General features: G+C 41.2%; 1 protein-coding gene across 1 annotated transcript in view; it reads right to left on the reverse strand.

The window, feature by feature from the left end:
* Positions 1 to 1,257: 1,257 nt before the first annotated feature.
* SNX31 (sorting nexin 31) overlaps positions 1,258 to 18,025 on the reverse strand; it is a 30,382-nt gene continuing 13,614 nt past the window's right edge. The window contains exons 2-8 of the mRNA XM_065668705.1: positions 14,453 to 14,563; positions 6,862 to 6,955; positions 6,070 to 6,225; positions 5,412 to 5,507; positions 3,489 to 3,566; positions 2,390 to 2,449; positions 1,258 to 1,424 (exon numbers count right to left, since the gene is read on the reverse strand). Coding sequence (XP_065524777.1) covers positions 1,329 to 1,424; positions 2,390 to 2,449; positions 3,489 to 3,566; positions 5,412 to 5,507; positions 6,070 to 6,225; positions 6,862 to 6,955; positions 14,453 to 14,526 — 654 coding nt within the window. The 5' untranslated portion in view covers positions 14,527 to 14,563 and the 3' untranslated portion in view covers positions 1,258 to 1,328. The remainder of the gene's footprint in view (positions 1,425 to 2,389; positions 2,450 to 3,488; positions 3,567 to 5,411; positions 5,508 to 6,069; positions 6,226 to 6,861; positions 6,956 to 14,452; positions 14,564 to 18,025) is intronic.

The raw sequence follows: 18,025 nt of genomic DNA on the forward strand, positions 1-18,025 counted from the left end.
GAGAAGAAAGTGCGGTTACAGCTGCTGTTGTGCTCTGGGTCGCTTACCCGGCTGCGTCGGGAAATAAACCGTGCAACGGGAGCGAGGGCTGCAACGGGACCCTCGGCCCCTCCCCTGGGACGTCCGTGTCCGAGTAGGGAACGGAGAGCGAGAGGCAGAAAACGACTGGAGAGGGGAGGGGCAACAGCTCGAAGGGAACGACCCGAGGGTCTGCGGGATAGAAGAGCAAACCTGACAAAAATTGAGTAGTTGACTGTTTTTGTTAAAGGAAACGCCACGAAGTTGTTTAACTGCCCCTCGAGGGAAGCTGTGTTTTTTATACTGCTGTGTGTGCTGTTGCACAGCTGAAAATGCAGGCGAGGGTGTAGCTCCTCTGCCCTTGGAGTGTGTCCAGCATCAAGGTGCTGTGAGTGTGAGTACACAAAACGGCTGAAGGTATTTGACTTCCCCCAGAATACATTACTGGGCTTTGGGCTTTGTTGGGTTTTTTTTAATTATTATAATTTTCACTTCCTTCCTTCCCCTTTTCTCACAGCTGATCCTGCCTTTCAAAGGGAGAACACGAAGAAGAACCCCAGATCCTTCTGGTATGGAGAGTATCATGGTTTAGGCCTTTTAGTCTCCTTGCAGTAGCAGCCAACTTAGGCATGTCGCTAATGGCATGCGGCTAATGGCAATCCTACCTTTACCCAGCTACCTCAGGTACTTGCTTTCCCCAGTGTCATCAGTGTAAACCAGTACAACTCCTGATGTAGTGACACAGGTTAACTGGTGCTCTCCCCACACTTAGTCAACACCTTCATTCTCCAAAGTGTGGCAGCTTCTCAATCAGCACTGACTCAACAGGTCAATAAGGGCATCACATCAGCCCCACATTCCAGAAAGGAATGACTGGCCCTGATAAGGGGGATGATTGTAGGAAATTCTTTTCCACTCACTAGGAATGCCTTTTCCAGACAAATGTCTAGGTGGCAACAGCCTGCTCAGCCATCACCCTAACTGCGATACTCACAGAAACATAACTGATAGGTAAATATTGTTTCCTCCTCTAACAGCACCATTTCTAATTAGCCCACCCCTTTCTGCCCCAACAATTTCAGTCTGGAGGGGAAAAAAGCCAAAAAAGCATCCATGTAAGACATCTCCAAGTTCTCAGCATGTTTTCAAACTGGTTCAGTAAAGTTGTAAATACTGCAAAGGACTCTGCAAAGGCAAGGAATTACACTGAAGATTGGGGAATTTTTTTTGCCCTTATAGTTCGAAGTTTCAACAATAGCTTTATTATTCCCAGACAATTAATTTTGAAAGAAAATATCCAAAATAAATTATTATGGGTCCTCTTCTCCTATTTTCTCAAATATACAGTCATCTTCATTTGGCCTAACCAAAAATGTTTTCCTTGATATAAAACCCAAATGAACTACCTGCAGTGAAACAAATAGACACTCAAAGAGTATATGTATTTCAATAATTATAGGCAAATACAAAATTAAGCTAGAAAATCTGACATGATACTGTTAAGGAGCAGTGGTTGATCTCTGTAAGAGAAACTTGAGAGGACAGATTTTATTTTCCCTGCTGGAGTAGGACAAATGAACAGTTGTTTCTGCTCTTAAGGCATATTGCAGTGTACTAAGTGTGGTGCAGATTGAATGGCAATTCCAAATGTGGTAACACATCATAGAATCATATTGTAGAATGGTTTGGGTTGGAAGGGACCTTAAAGATCATCTAATTCTAACCCCTCTGCAAGGGGTTGGACACCTTCCACTAGACCAGATTGCTCCAAACCCCGTCCAACCTGTCACTGAACACTGCCAGGGATGGGGCATCATCTGCTTCTCTGGACAGCCTGTTCCCATGCCTCACCATCCTTACACTTAAGAACTTCTTCCTAATATTTAATCTACCCTCTTTGTAGGAGTACAGTGATAATAACAGGTCAGCATAACAGCCGATAAATTATTGTTTGAATAGACAATCCAGTGCAGCAGTCAGATTTTGTAAGAAAACCAAGAACAATCCACATACATAAACAATCCCAGTGTGGAATCCAAGTACGTCAACTACATCAGGAGTTGCATGTGGATATACACAATCTGTATATACTCTCTTTAACCTCAAGTGTCTCATTCAGAAACACTTGCAAACAGCAATAAAATGAAGCAAGTTGTCATTAAACCCAAACCAAAATAAATTTTTTATTCAGGCATGTTTCTTGCCCTCTTCTTTCTCCTTAAGTTCAAGCTTAGCTCCTTCTCCTGCCTGAAGAACTTCATATTAAATTTATTAGGAGTCTCCCTAACCAGAAAAAGAGGTTGGTCTAAACAGCACTAGCAAGCAATACACACTGTATTTACACCTTGGAGACAATTTCTCACTCACTAACCTGCTTTTGTTGGATGCTGGATTTCTTACTATTTGTCTTGGATTCAGGCATCTTCATCTCCTAAACAGACTGAAAAAAATTAAACTTACAGTAAGATTGAATGCTCCCCCAACTACTGTAACGAATTACACTGAGCAAAGCAGCATTCAGTTAAACCCAGCAGAAAGTGTAGGAAATGACCTAGCACAGTTACCTTTCTTGTAATTCTGTTTTAGTCCAAGCTAATCAAGTCCAAGAAATGCTAGCAACAGCTGAATATTAAAGTAATGAATGGTCATCTTCATAATTAAATGTTTACTGTACTTCCACTACAAATAAACTCGGAGAGGTCAAATCTATTCCAAAATTAAAATTGGTCTTTTCTTCTGAATGATTTATAGTTTAAAGCTATGAAATAACACACTGTTCACTGCCTCATTACTCACTGTAATCAGCATGGGTCTAGAAGATCACACATGTTCCTTCCCTTTTTTCTCTTCAGAAGTTTTCAGTTAGCAGACATTCAAAATCTTTAGATAGCACAAGGTTAAACAAAGCCATTATTAAAGCTGGAAATTATTTCTTCAAATAACAAGTATCTAAACATTTTCATCCTTAAAGGCTACACAAAAGATAGCAGAAGTATTTTAGCTACAAACCTGAATTTCATTTAATTAACACTTCTATTTAAAACCAAAATGTTTCTTGGTGTGAATGTCACAGATCTCAAATTGGTCTAACATTGCAGCAGATGGAGCAAGCAAGTGAAGTGGGGGGAAACGCAGAAGCCAGAAATGGATACAACAGGGTAGTGCAGAACATACAAAAATTATGCCATAGATATCCTTTATCATATGCAGCAAATACTTAAGTCAAGGAGGGAAGGCGAAACAGATTATTAAATCTCTGATGATAATATTTTAAATGTTAGAGGTGGTTTATTTCTGTAAAACTGACCAAAGATGTACTTTTTAGTCAATTCATTCTCTACTGAAATGTTGGAACATGTAAGATCCTTTTTCTCAATGGGACTTCTCTCAGCACATTTGAAAGAATGTTAGAGTAGCAGGCTTATTTCTCTTAAATACAAATTCTGACACCAACAAACACACATGCTCACCATTTCTTGGCCTTCTTTGGCTGCCTTTATCATCTGCTCTGATACCGTTTTCTTCAAGCAGCTACTGAGCAAAAAGGCCTAAAGAGGATAAATCACAGAACATTCTGATTTCTTCTGTTAAAAGATGCACTCAACTCTTCCATTTGTCCTCCACCAGAAAACTGCAGTCCCTCATACTGGACTATTACTTCCCTGAATCAGTTAATTTTACTCTGTGCTTAGCATCCTCACAGTGCACCGGATTTGCTGCAGTTGCTTAAAGCCCAGCCTCAGCATGACTAACCCTCACAGCAATGCTCAGAGTCGAGAATAAGAATTTTTAAGACTGGCTTTGTAAAGCAAGTTATTCTCTCTAGTTGTCTGTGGCTCCTACCTGAAAGGCTGCTTAATTAAACTAAGGACTAAGTAAGGTTAATAAAAAGCATCAAGACCACTTCAACAAATGAAGCAAGCTGGAGTTCACAGGCACTTGGCACCGTCAAAAATCAAAGGCCTGGGGTTACATGAGATGGCTGCAGCTGTTTGTAGACCATCTCAGAGTCACATCTTGCACATCTAATATGAACAGAGCAGTATGCACTCATCAGACATATTGAGTACCTAACAAAGGCACCTCAGAGAGGAGTGGTGGTGTTCTTAGTTCCTTAGGCTGTCTGATAAGCCTGTACAACTCTTTGGGATACTGCAGCCCAAGTTAAGTTCTGAATTGCTCCCTGGAGATGCACCTCACTGTTTAGTCTCCAAAAAGCAGTGTCTCAGGTAGGGCGTCAAGCACCAAAAGATGAATTGAAGACAAAACATTCTACAACATCAGTGATGAAGGGAGGAACCATCTCTGGTTAAGCTCCAAATCATCCAGTCATGCCGTTTTCTGCAGTGGGCTCTTGCATCAAACCCTTGTTTCTTCCACGTAGATGCATATTTCTGGCCTTTGGCTCTTCCTCACACTTCTGAGCAAAGTGGGACACAGGGTTGCTAATCAACATGTCAGTGCATCAAGAACAACCCTAATGGATTTCACAGAGAATTTCTACTGAATTAAGTTGGTTTTGTTTTTGGTTTTTTTCTCCAGCAGCAAAGAAACTAGAAAGCTTACTGCTTATGGCTCATGTTCTCATAAAACCTAAGTGTGGAAGGAAAATAACACTTACTAAATAGCTGTGTGAACTACATCATCACCCTGGAATTCAGAAGTCATGTGTGATAAATTAAGCATTTTGATTTTACTTGAAAAATCCTTTCTGCTGCTGGGTTGGTCTCAGAGGCAAGAAAGAGAAGCAGTTTACTTGAATAGCAGGCTATGCACTTTTTATAGACGTTCTGTACCTAAACTGAGACTGGTGCTGTCTTTGATACAGCAGAGTCTGGATTATTTGCTAGGCAGCATAACCACAGATGGATGACTTGAATTCCTGGATATCTTTCTCTTTAAAGAGCTGCCTGAAAAAACAGTAGGAGGACTGGCACCCTATAAAATCTTATTTAAGAATTATTTATATGCAAAAAAAATATACTTACGATGTCACATATTCACACCCTCCATTAACCTGTGTTAACATGGCATATTTATATTTGAACAATAAGATTTTTGTGGAAAATGGGAGCCCTTGACCAATTGGTAGGTCTGACCAATTAATGATTTTGGATACTTACTGAGACCAGTATATAAATGGCTCCTGTCCACACCCCATCCCAGGCTTGCTGCTGATTGCTAGACATTTCTCTTCAGTGGAAAACACAAATTCTCCTCCCCTTACACTAGGAACTCAGATGCTTTCCCCCACATAACTCTGTCACCAGGCTAACCTGCTTGAAAGCATCACTACTGCTCTCCGTTAGAGATGGATCAGCCACTTCTGAAAATTCCTTATGGCTGAAGATACATTTTAATCTGATCCTTTCCTAAAAGGGCTGGGAACTAACCTGGTTTGTGTACAAAATTATCCACTGCCATGTGCCCGAGTCATTGTGCTCAAATCTAAGCTCCAGAGTGTCTTCTTCATCATCCTTTGTAGCACCCTGTAAAACAACCCAAAAACCAGCCAATGGACAGAAGAAACTACTAAAAGAAGCATTAAGGTGTTGAGCCTTAAATCAGAATTAATCAATTAGGTTCATTTTATATAGCATATAAATAAAGCAGCTGAAATTTGTACCAGCACACTTCTCAGAGAGGGTGCAAGTGAGAGGTAAAACAAGGGAGTATTTAGAAGCCTAAAGATGGCTAAAGCAGTTGTTCTGCTCCCATGCAAAACTTGCTTGACAACTCTACCTCCAACGGGAAAACAAAGTGGCAGGTAAAGTGTTACATGGAATACTACAGAAGGGAGAAATATAGCAGAGTAAGGCTAGATGGTTACTGCTGTAAAGGCTGCTAAGGGGATATGTTCCAGAACAGGTTTGGAGGGGAATATGGGCAAGTGAAAGGGATTTAAAACAGACCACCCCTTCTCCCCAGATCTGCCCTTCCCTGACTACCTTAGTTTTCATGAAGAAAAAATGAATTCAGACACAGAATCAGTGAAGTACTTATGAGAAAGGTAACCTGCCAGCTTCTTAACCTGTTGACTTTAAAGCTGACCTCTTTGGTCTGGTTATTAGGCAGTTTTATGCAGCAGTGAATCTCATTATTGCCAACAAAGATGTCAGCTGAGCAGCCTTCTTCTGGATAGTCACAAATGCAGGGATCAATCCGTACGTATCCATAGAACTGCATTTCTTGAATCAGCTCCAGGAACTGCACCAAAAAGACAGAACTGAAATGATTTGCTGTAAAGGCAAGTGAAATCTAGTGACTTATAAAGGCAAATCTTTCAGATTCCTAACACTTTCTCCTGGGAGGACCCAGATTCACCACAGTATGTCAGTGCTTGATTCAGAGAATAGCACTCACAGTCCAGACTTCGAAACTTCATTTCTACACACACACACACACACACACACACACACACACACACTGAATATGATAAGCTGAGTCTTTTGGATGCTTATGAGATATGATGATAGGAAGACAAAAAAACAGCCAGTAAGAACTATGAGAACAGTGGTCCTAGCACTCTGAATTTCCATCTGATCTCCTAATCTGGTTGACAAACCTTTGCACCTGAGTTCAGCAAATAAAGAATAGCATTCACAGTCAAAAACTTCCTGCTAACCTTCAGGATCCAAGGAATTCTGTTTGGATATTTTAAAATGCTAGCAGAGATAGTAACCTCCTTTTCTATTGGTGGCTCAGTATCTAACCAGGAGATGGGAGACCTGGCTCTCTAGCTCAAACCATTCCACAAAACCACGCTCTATTTTTAAAGTCACATCATTGCTTCAAAAACCACCCCTTTGATCTGTTTATGTTATTTTTAAGATACCATTTTACCTTTACTTTGTTTGCCTTTTTTTTGTAGAAATCCAGGTTCCTGCATCTGCTCTTCTGTTGGTTTAATCCAATTCCTCTCAACTTCCTGGATTGCCTTAAGAGAGGTTTTTAAAATAGCCAAAGAAGTCAACAAAAATGTATTTCCTTTTGCACACAAACATTTAGAAACACACACAGAGAGCTTTTTTTAAACAAGGCCTTTGATTTTAGGTCAAGTTCACTCCACACCGTTCTTTCCTCCTGAATTAACAGTTTCCAAAGCTAGTACAGCTCAACACACCTACGGTTCAGAAATCAAATGCTCTCACAGCACGGCAGAGTGCCTACATATTACAGATACAGATACATCCATATACACTTGAAAACAGAGGAGACAGATACCTAAATATCCTAAATATGTCCTTTTTATGCAATACTTTTTCCATGCACAAAACATAGATGAGTTAGACTCTCTAGCACATGACTTTGGAGGGAAAAAGGAGCATGATCAACCACAGCTACACCCAGCACTTAGAAAAGCACAACAAAGAAGTGCTAAACAGGAACCATTTACAAACATTTCAAGAAATATTAATATTGGAAAGATAGCTTTCAAATTTACAAAGACCTTTCAGCTTTACCTGCATATATAGCAAATTCAGTGAAGCTGTACAATCCATCAGCAGTGTGTCAAGAGAAGGATCCATATACCTTTTCCAAGCCAATGGGAAAAGTAATAAAATATGTAGATATGCTTCTAAATATGGCATTGCGATTTTTCAGCTAAATATGATGGGAGCACAACCTGGAAAGATCCCATTACTTACCAGATTAACAAAACAAAACCTAGTTGTTCCTCTGAAGTGTGTACTATGATTATTCTTTATACACTGTAGCAGAATGGAAATAAACTGAAGTCTGGTGATCCAATCTCTCCACCTTGATTTTGGTGGTATCAAACATAACAGCTGCAGTTTAGAACTAAAATTTTCCTCTTGTTTTTCTCAAACAACTCAGGGTTTGTCTACATTAAAGTTGGTAAGACTCTCAGAGCATCCAGTGCCATGCTGCACTGCTGATGTACAAGACCGTACACCAGCCAGCTGCAATACCAGCTACTGAAGAATTGCTGCAGTACAGCAACAAAGCAAGTCAAATAGTTATCCAAGTGCCATGTTGCAACAGCTAGCTTGAGCTGTTTTCTGGAAGACAGCTTAGGTAAGTCTACGTGACCGAATGAATACAGCAGGACAGCTGCATTACATTGAGCAGGCAATACACTTCCTGAAGCACACAAACCACCCCAAGGCTGCCATTGCCTACCTCTGTGCTTGGCAGCTGCATGAGGGCAGAAGTCAGGCTCCTCAGAAGTCATCATGAGGGCAGAAGTCATCTCCTCAGACTGTCACTTTGTCATGCCTTAGAACCACACAGTTCTTTCATTAGGCTGCTAGGTTTTTGCAGTTTATAAGGGCACATATAGGGAAACAGAGAAAGCTTTGCAGAGGTCAAGCTCCAGCCCAGTAGATCTAAACCAGACAAGTTACAAGCATCAAACAAGTTTCTGTTGTTTGATGTTTGCTGTCACCAAAAGATATGGTCTGTTCTTCCTCTTCTGTTCCCAGCCATGGCTGTTGCTCTGGCACTCATTTGATGCAGCCAATACAACTCACTAAGCATGCAAAAACCTTTTCTTTTTTTAATTCTTCATTGTAGAGAGCAGACCAGGCCACAATCACAGTTGTGAGCCGTTAGCCTGGCTCAGCTATACTGCCTAACTACACCCCCAGGGCACTATTTGACAAGCAAGACTTTGGCACCAGATTCCCTGTCCCTGGGCTTTATCCTCACCCACCAGTCAGCACAACTGTTTGCTGCACAGCAAACAAGACTGGGGAACTGACCCAGGCCAAAAATAGGCCATCAAAACCAAATAAATTTAACAGCCAGCAACTTGTTTTTAGGCCAGGCTAGCTCTCCACTCCAGCTCGCCATGTCTGCCACACAATTCTACCAGCATAACCAAGGAGGAGCCAGAGGTTTGAGCAAATGAAAGGGAAGAGTGCACTGCCGCCTAAGCCAGGCCACTTACCAAAAGAAATGCTCAAGCTATGGCCTCGGGTATCTTTTGTATTAGCATATAGAAATGAGCACTTCTGATATAAAGTAACCTCTCTCTGCCCAGAGTTGCAGCTTGCAACTCAGAACTTACAGTTCTTTTCTATATTGTTTACAAGTATACTCCAATTTGTGATCACTGCATTATGCAGGTATAAAAATTAAGAGGAAAGCAGCCACAAAGCACCTCTCTAGGTTCTGAAAGAATAGAGAGAATAAATAACTAGCTGCAGAAAAGGACACTTTCAGTGATAAAATATAAAACCTGCTGGGCCAGCCAATTCCAGTAACAAATTGGCCTCAGAGAAAAATAGTGAAGTTGCTGAGGCTTAAAGACTTTGTAGCCAAGTTTTTCAAGGGATGTCTTTCTCTGTTCAGAGCAGTGATCACGCATCTTGGTAGTGTCTCTTAAGCTTGTTGCTCACCATTTTCTGATCCCAAGCTTACAGTGCAACTCCTTCATGCTCTGAAGACTCACATAAGGAAGTTCAAATTCTGCCACTTTTTTCACCACTGGGAAAAGAAGGAAAACCAGAGACAGGCAGTGAAACAGCCCAGCTGCTGTCGTATATCAGTTAGTGCTGGTTACCAGTGTGCTTTTGCAGGAGCAAGTAACTCGACATTTAAATTCTGGGTAAAGCATGGAGACAGGTTAGTTATCTTTCTCACTTCTTCAGTGTAAACTTACATAGCTCTGTTACTTACAGAATATCTCTGCTCCCTTAGACTATGCTCTTGCAGAATATCTTTCTCTCAGAACACAGCTAAGCACGATAGATGTTTCTGCATTGAAAAGACGTTGATGCAAGCTTCCAGGACTGGTGCTTTTCTTGAACACCAGAACACCAGACAGCAGTATAACTAACGTACAGCAAGAAAAGCATGTCACTCTTCAGAGGTCACTACTTTCCTCCTCACACTTAAAAGGGTCTAAAGGCCCAAACCTGTAACCATTTATTTCTAAGCTAATACCACAATTCAGCAGAACACCTAAACATGTCATTTTAAGCGTGTGAGCAAACATTTTTTGGCAGTGAATTGTGGGTTACATTTGGACTTGATCTATTTACGAGGAATATTGAAGATGCATTGAAATGTAATTGACTGAAAGACTTGTATCTTATGCTGTGTATCTGATTATATCTCAATGCAAGGCAAAAATAATTCCATCTGCAACCACAGGAGAGTATATAAAACTTGTTATATCCAGATACATGAGACAATAATAGCCAGGGATTCTGTATACTCAGAAATAGCTTTCACAGACAGAGAGAAGGGGGCAGGGGAACAACATATCAAATAGACACAAGAGTAGAGTTCCTGCGCCACTGAGTAAGCCTGATTTTACTACTGGACCTTCATCTAGAAAAGGTTCAGAAGAGCATTAACACCTTTATACCAATGAGAAGAAAAAAGGCTAAATGACTTGTTAAGGCCACACAGAGAGGCTGCAAAACCAAACTTTTCTCCAGTCAGTAACAAACACTGTGTTCACTTCCCTGATGTGACCCGAGGCTACCCCATCCCAGGTCTGGATCCAGCCTCATCCACAAAGCTGCCAACATGGGAAACAGGACATCAGTAGACCTAAGAGGACAGAAAAGCCCCTTCACACTGACCACGGAGACTCACAACCCTGAGATATAGCTTGCTCAGTACCCTCGTGGTTAAACTTACATTTCTGTCAGTTAAGAAAGGAAACATGTCATAATACAAAGGAAAGTAAGCCACAGACATTGTTTATAAATATAACAAAAGAGTTTCCTGTCCCATTGTTAAACTCAGCATGTGAGCCGTAAATTAAGAACTGTTTTATGTAGGTATGGCCATCTGATTAAATACCTACCCAGAAGATACACCCAATAGTTCCCATGTGGTAAAGTTGCTACATGTTGTGTAAAGCAAAAGGAACATGATGTTTGCATGGCAAGGTGTCACCCCTGTACCACACAATGTACTGCCATACTTGGTTCCCCACTACCACTCTTTCCAAGCTATGTGGAGAGAGGAATGTCGGGGGTTTATCAGACAGGGTGGGTCTTTCAGCCTGGGCAGGCTCATACAAGCTCTGTTCAGACTCCAGGTTCAGTCACTTCAGACAACAAAATAGCTAAGGGAGAGCTGGTTTAAGCACCATGTAAATCTTACCAGAGAGCGCTCCATTGTCATGACCTTGAAAGAAAAATAAGCTTAAATACTTTATTTATTCTCTTGATAGCCCTATCTTGCATAATGTAACCTTTAAAAACAAAGATCAGGAACTTAGCTATCCATTAGCAGGAATATGTTAAAAAGTATTGAACATTTTTTTCCTTAATTGTTTTCAATTTTTTCCTTATGTCCCATATAATTGCCTGTTTAGAAGCAAATATAACCACTTCTGTATTGCAGCATTTGAGTTTGTGAGGAGTTTCAAACTTAAAAAAGGAGTTTCTAAGTTTCAAAAGAGCATAAAAATGTAACAAACCAGAAAACGTTTACTGTTGTGTTATGCATTTAAGTATCCTCTACCACAAGGCATCCGCCATGTTCCTCCAAATCTTTATTACTAAATCCTTACATCCTGTTGTACAGTGAGCACTGTGTGCTATGAGCTAACAACGTTGCTCCGGAGCATCACAAATATGTACGTTTACAGGATGGATGCGTTTTCTGAGCTGATACAGTCCTCTGTTTTTCTAGGAAATATCTAAAAGTCCTGTCCATTTATTGAAAGCACTGGTCTTACTTGCAGGGTTCTACAGTTCTGCAAGAGGGCTTCTGACAAGAGCAGACTTGAGGTCTGTTGAGCTTTCATTATTGCATACAGAGGAAAAATCCTATCCAGCTTGACATCTGGATTTGTTTTAGCTTGCTGTGGCCCCTCTACTGCCCTCTCAGAGAAGATGAAGCACCAACAGAAGATGAACTTCTCTGCAGTACCAGCTGCGCAATGGGTTAATGGAGACAGAAAAATCAGGGAGAGGCGAGCACAGAAACTGCTGAATCAGATGGGAGCAATTGTCTTGTTCTGGTTTAGATACTGAAAAATCAAAGCATAAGTCAAAGCAGCCATAACCTAAAAGAGCACAGTGCCGTCAGAGCATTCCTAAATCCTGCAGTGACCATAATCTCCTGAGATCTCTCAGGAAAGTGGTGTGGCAACTGTAAGAACACTCCACCCCTGAGAGTACTCCTGTCATAGCTCATCTGGCAGATTGTGCAACCTGATGGAGGAGTCATGCTGTGGTCAAAGAAGCTGGACTTTCTTTGAGCATAAGGTGGAAATACCAGTTTTCAGTCTTCTTCCAAAGCGTGACCATCCCAAACCACTTCTAGCTCTGTGTCACAATGGTAGCACTGTAAATTCAATCATCTCCACAGTTCAGAAGGCTTTTCTTCAGCTGTATCAGCTGGTTTAAAAAGCAGGCATTTTTTGTTCATGGAAAAAAGTAGACATTGAGCTAAATATAGTTTAGGAAGAACTGTTCCAAGTTAAAGTTGAAGAACACATTCAGGAGGTTTTCCTTATACTTGTTAATATGCGGGCTGTTACCAGAGAGGGCAGCAGAGCATAAAAATCACTTGCCTCACACTCAGTTCAGACACCAAATATAATGGGAAGAGAGTTACAGAAGTTCAACAAGTACAAAAGACATAAAAGTATTAGCAGCACTGTCTTCCATTCTTTCTGCCTCTGTGCTAAGAAGTCCCCTTTGTAGCAAAATACTAAGGATACTGGATGGCATTTCCCAGGAATGTCAAACACGCATATTTCATTCAGTAGGATTTTGACTTATTTTATTTCTCAGATCAAAGCACAAGCTGGTATATGCTGCCTGAGCACCAGGATATTAAGGAGTGACCATTGCAAAATCTACCTGCACTGCAAAAAAGACAGTCAACGTAGCAGCACATATACAATGACAGAAGTTAAATAGTTCTTAGAAGTTCTATCTCAGCCTTAAGGTCCCAAGAAAAGAAATAGTGTCTGCAGTATTTAACATGCCATTGTTTCTTTACAGTACCACAAAAACATTAGGTGTCTATAAATGCAATATACAAAGCAATATACAACACCGCTCCCCGGCTTGGAAGTTATCTGGACCCACTGCAAGCTAACAAGTTTATCAAGCCCAAATTATTACTATTTTTTAAAGCATATTAGCAAATCCTTTCCTTACTCAAGGTCCCTAAGCAAGTCTCTTACCTAAAATGTCTCCTTACTTCTTCCAATCTATTATACTGCTCTCCCCCAAAATCAAAATTCCTATCTTCCTGCAATCCCCAACACTTTTTGCCTTCAGCATCTCCCACACCACAAGTCTCCTGCTGCAGGGTCTAAGGCCAATTCTGACACCTTCTCATGGAAGAACCAGTCCTAGCATTGCCTCAGGTGGTACAAACCCCAGGGCAGAACAAAGCCAGCAAGGGGTTCCCTTGTGTTATCCAACTCATGGTAACTGTGCACAGATACCGTGTGTATCTGACATGGCCAGACCATGTCAGCTTGGTGGAGGAGAGCAAATACATGTTCAGCTTGCTTGTGCCTATGGCCAGCTGAGAACTACCTCCACAAACTCAGAGTGCAAAGGCACAGCAGAAATACAGTACAGTTTCCTGCATGATGAGAGGAAGTTTCAGATTCCCATAAAAAATGAGTTCCCATCTGGCAGGTGTGTGCTTTGTTATTGCTGTAAAGATCAGGAAATGGAAGCAGCCAAGGCAGAGGCTTCAGCCTTGCTTGTGCACACACACATGCAAATACACAAAACATGCAGAGTCACCACTGCTCCCCCTCTCCTGGCATACGAAGGGAGCCCCATCTGAAAGTTTCAGATGCAAGCCAATCAGTTGTGTAAACAATGTTTGGTTGCTCCTGGTTTCAAAATGCAACTAGCAATTGTTTACTGTATGTATTACAACAGCTGTTACGGACATCCCAGAGCCACAGTACTTGAACTGCACCAACAGGAAGTCCCACAGTTTCACAGCAAACATCGGGGGAGGGTTGCCAAGCATTGGAACAGGCTCCACAGGGAAGTGGTGGAGTCACCATCCCTAGAGGTATTTAAAAAGATGTGTACATGTGCTTCAGGGACGTGGTCTAGTGGTAGACTTGGCAGTACTGGGTTAACAGTTGGATTCGATCTTTTCCAACCAAAATGATTCTGTGACACAAAATAAGTAAAGGAGAAGTATGCAAAAAACACAATCTACCAGTTGCACACCAAATTCTAACAGCAGTGCACCGGCCAGGACGTAAGTGCCAAGATCAGACCATCACTGTAACATTATACCATGTGTAACATTAAGAAATTACGGACAAGTTCAAGAACCAAACCCACTCATGTGCAAAATGAGCAATGCCTCCCACCCCAATAAACCCCTCAAAAAACACAAAAGATTTTTTTGAATGTCTTCAAATAGGGTCTTTTATAACTTCCTGACTATCTGCTTTTTTTCCCCACTTCTCAGAAATGGAAGTTTCAACATAATTCTAGAAACTCATTACCTCTCATGTTCTTTCTGCAGTGTCCGATGTCTGGATCTCAAGTCTAATATTGCTGCCATCAGCGAGGTAAACATCCAAAAAGGCTCTCTGGGTTTGGATCTTAAATGTATCCTGTTAGGTAGAAACACAACACTGTTTTATTGCTTTTCATATTGCTGGAGCTCTTCTGAAGATGCTGATGGTCCATTTCCCTATTTCCTGAAGTAAAATAAACAATTCAGATTACTGTTTAGTAAACAGTACATTACAGAATCACAGAATCCCAAGGGTTGGAAGGGACCTAAAAAGATCATCTAGTCCAACCCCCCTGCAAGAGCAGGGTAACCTACAGTACATCACACAGGAACTTGTCCAGGCGGGCCTTGAATATCTCCAGTGTAGGAGACTCCACAACCCCCCTGGGCAACCTGTTCCAGTGCTCTGTCACTCTTACAGTAAAGAAGTTCTTCCTGATGTTAACGTGGAACTTCCTATGCTCCAGTTTACACCCATTGCCCCTTGTCCTATCACTGGATATCACTGTAAAAAGCCTAGCTCCATCATCCTGACACCTACCCTTTACATATTTGTAAACATTGATGAGGTTACCCCTCAGTCTCCTCTTCTCCAAGCTAAAGAGACCCAGCTCCCTCAGCCTCTCCTCATAAGGGAGATGTTCCACTCCCTTAATCATCTTTGTGGCTCTGCGCTGGACTCCTTCAATTACTAAGATTACTGTTAAAGCTTGTAGATGACAAAAAAAAACCAACACCAACCCACAAACACCCAAACATATGCAGAACCGCAACTGGGAGGATACTGCAGAATTAGAGGAAAATCACTTTGAAGTTAAGCCGAGCACAGGTTAGTGTCTCAGCATCTGTAGGAACGATGCATTCACTATCCTAGGAAGTAGAGACTCCAAAAAGAGGAGGTGGATAAGCAGCTGCATGCGAGTATTCAAAGCCACAATCTTGCCAAAAGCTAAAAAACGCACCCCTGTACCTGTAAATAGGAAAACCTCCAGTGAGAATAATGAAGCTATGGTATCTTAACAGAGCCGCTGTGCAGTGCCAGTGCCCAAGATTCAAAGCCACCACAAATGGAGAGGGTATAAGAAGAAACCTGAAAGCATTTAGGTCATGAGGAAACAGCTCTCAAGTAAGTGACCTCAGAGAACTGTCATATGTCTAGACATAATAAAGGGGTGATTTGCAGTCTGGAAAACTGAAGTACAGAAGCCAGATCCATGGCCTGTCAGCTGATCATAGATGCAGTCAGACTAGAAGTAAAGCATGCATTTCTAACAGTGAGGCAGTGCACAGGAATGGGGTATTTTCCACTGGGTTTATATCAAGACTTTGTATTTCTGTAAAAGATTTTCCTGAACTCAAATTCAGAAAGCCCCATTCCTTGCTATATATAAAAAATCAGTTTCTTTTTTCAAGAGAATCAAGACTAGTTTGAGAATTCCCTTGGGGATGCTTCTGGATAAGGTGACAGAAACTCATCACTGCAGCTCCTCTTCCTGTTGACTGCACTGTACCAGAGGACAGCAATGATCTTCCTGGCATTTTGATTCATTAAGGAGAGGTACTTCCCTTGAGACTCATAGTGGTGGAAAATGCTGCAATTATACATACTGCATGCAACATTAATTTTTAATTCCTTGTATCCACCTAGCCTGGTGGAAGATATGGGAGTACTTAAGAAGATCTGGAAGCCCTTAGGTTTCAAGTACTCTCAGGATCTTGCTGCAGAGTCTTCATGGTGCCTGTATACAGGAGCATCTCCTGACTCCCGCATCAACAAGAGCAGGGTGGCAAGGCTGACATTTATGCTGGGTACATCACTGCCCCTCTTTGGCTACCCCGGAGAATGTAGTCGGATGTATCACTCTTATCTCATACTGGTAACTTTCTGGGAAAGACCACATTTTCCAGTAATTCTGGCTTACTTCAAGGTAGGATTAAATTACTTGTTTCTCCAAAAGATTTAAAAATTAAGAACATGTTGTCAAAAGTTTGTAGAATGATATGTAGGGAAAAAAAGGTCTTGAGAAAAAAATGAAACAATTATCTTTTTTATTTAAACAGACTTCCCACAGGTTTTCCTGGCACCAGTATTTCACCTAGCTGCATGCCTACACATCTGTTTGCACATATTAAAAGAGAACCTCTTCTCAAGGCACTAACCAATGCCCTGGCTGAAGTCTTTCTGGGGTTCCACACAGAGTTAATCTTTATCCTCAAATTAATTTCCTTTTTATCCAGGAGACAGGTTTAATCATTCCTCTTAATATAAGCATTACTTTGCCTCTGTGGAGATATAAAAGCCCCACTCTCACATCAAGGATCATCATATCTTGTGCTTACCTGAGTACTTTACCACTTTCCTGAAGTGGGAAGGAGCAGACACTTCTTACAAATGCCTTTGGCAGACATATTTTGGCATGAAATATTTCACATGCAATAAAAATGTATGTAAAACTCAGAACAAACATGGGATGCAAACAGCAGAATGAGGTAAAGATATGTAGCTCATCACTGACTCTTGACAAAGAGCAAGCAGATCACTATATAGCAAGTTTACTACCCAGGCCTCAGCAGTGCTGGGTGAAGGTGAGGGCAAAGGCTCACACACCTCAGTAAGCACTTCCGAGTGTGGGCTGCTAATGTTGAAGCTCCCACAGGGAAAGGACATGGCGACTTCATGTACCTGCTTCTGCCACATCCTCACTGCTGCTACTGTAGCTTTCACAGACTGGGTGTAGGCCATCTCATTCACTGGCAGCCCAGAGTCAAAAGACATAAAGGTCACTTTACCCTTCTGCCGCACCAAGGGCGTCACTCATCACAGCATCCTACCCTACTGACCACCTCACTGTTCAGCAATCATGAGAGGAAGAAAAAGGGCACTTTCAAGCCACTTCCTAATAGTTTGAGCTCTCCACAAACACCATGCAACCTAACAGTCGGCAGATTAATTTGAAGATCTACAAGAAAGAATGTATTAGAGAAAAGAAAATCTCAGTCCCATCTACAATGGTCTCATTAAATATCACTGTTAAATACTCAATCCAGTGGTTTCTACAGTCTTTTAAAAAAATGCTTTATCTTCTTTGACTCTGTTGAACTACAGGCACAGCTTCATTTCATGGTCTTGGGGACAAATTCCCTACTCTCTTATCTCCAGCTTTTGATCACTGTTCTTTTACTATGGCTATGACACAGCAAACCAAAAATAAGAATTAACTTAAACTGTTGGGTTTGGGGATTTTCTCCCCACTTTATCACATGCTTCTGCACAGAAGACAGAACTGTCTATGCCAGAAGCTCCGCACATTGTTCAGTGTCATAAATATTTGTGTTTAGCCTCTTATCAGCAAAGTATTGTTGAGACCAACAAAAATTTACTTACAGAAAAACAAAAGGAGGAAACAGTGCAGGCTGTAAGGCAGAAGACAGTATTAAGTGAAGAAATACAAATGGACATGTCCCTAAAACAAGAAAATCCAGCATAAGTTTATACATAAATATATACTTATACACATATGTATATACAATATGTATATACATATACATATACATATAC

This window comes from Lathamus discolor, chromosome 2 (genome assembly GCF_037157495.1).
Source record: "Lathamus discolor isolate bLatDis1 chromosome 2, bLatDis1.hap1, whole genome shotgun sequence".
In the NCBI taxonomy this organism is placed as follows: domain Eukaryota; kingdom Metazoa; phylum Chordata; class Aves; order Psittaciformes; family Psittacidae; genus Lathamus; species Lathamus discolor.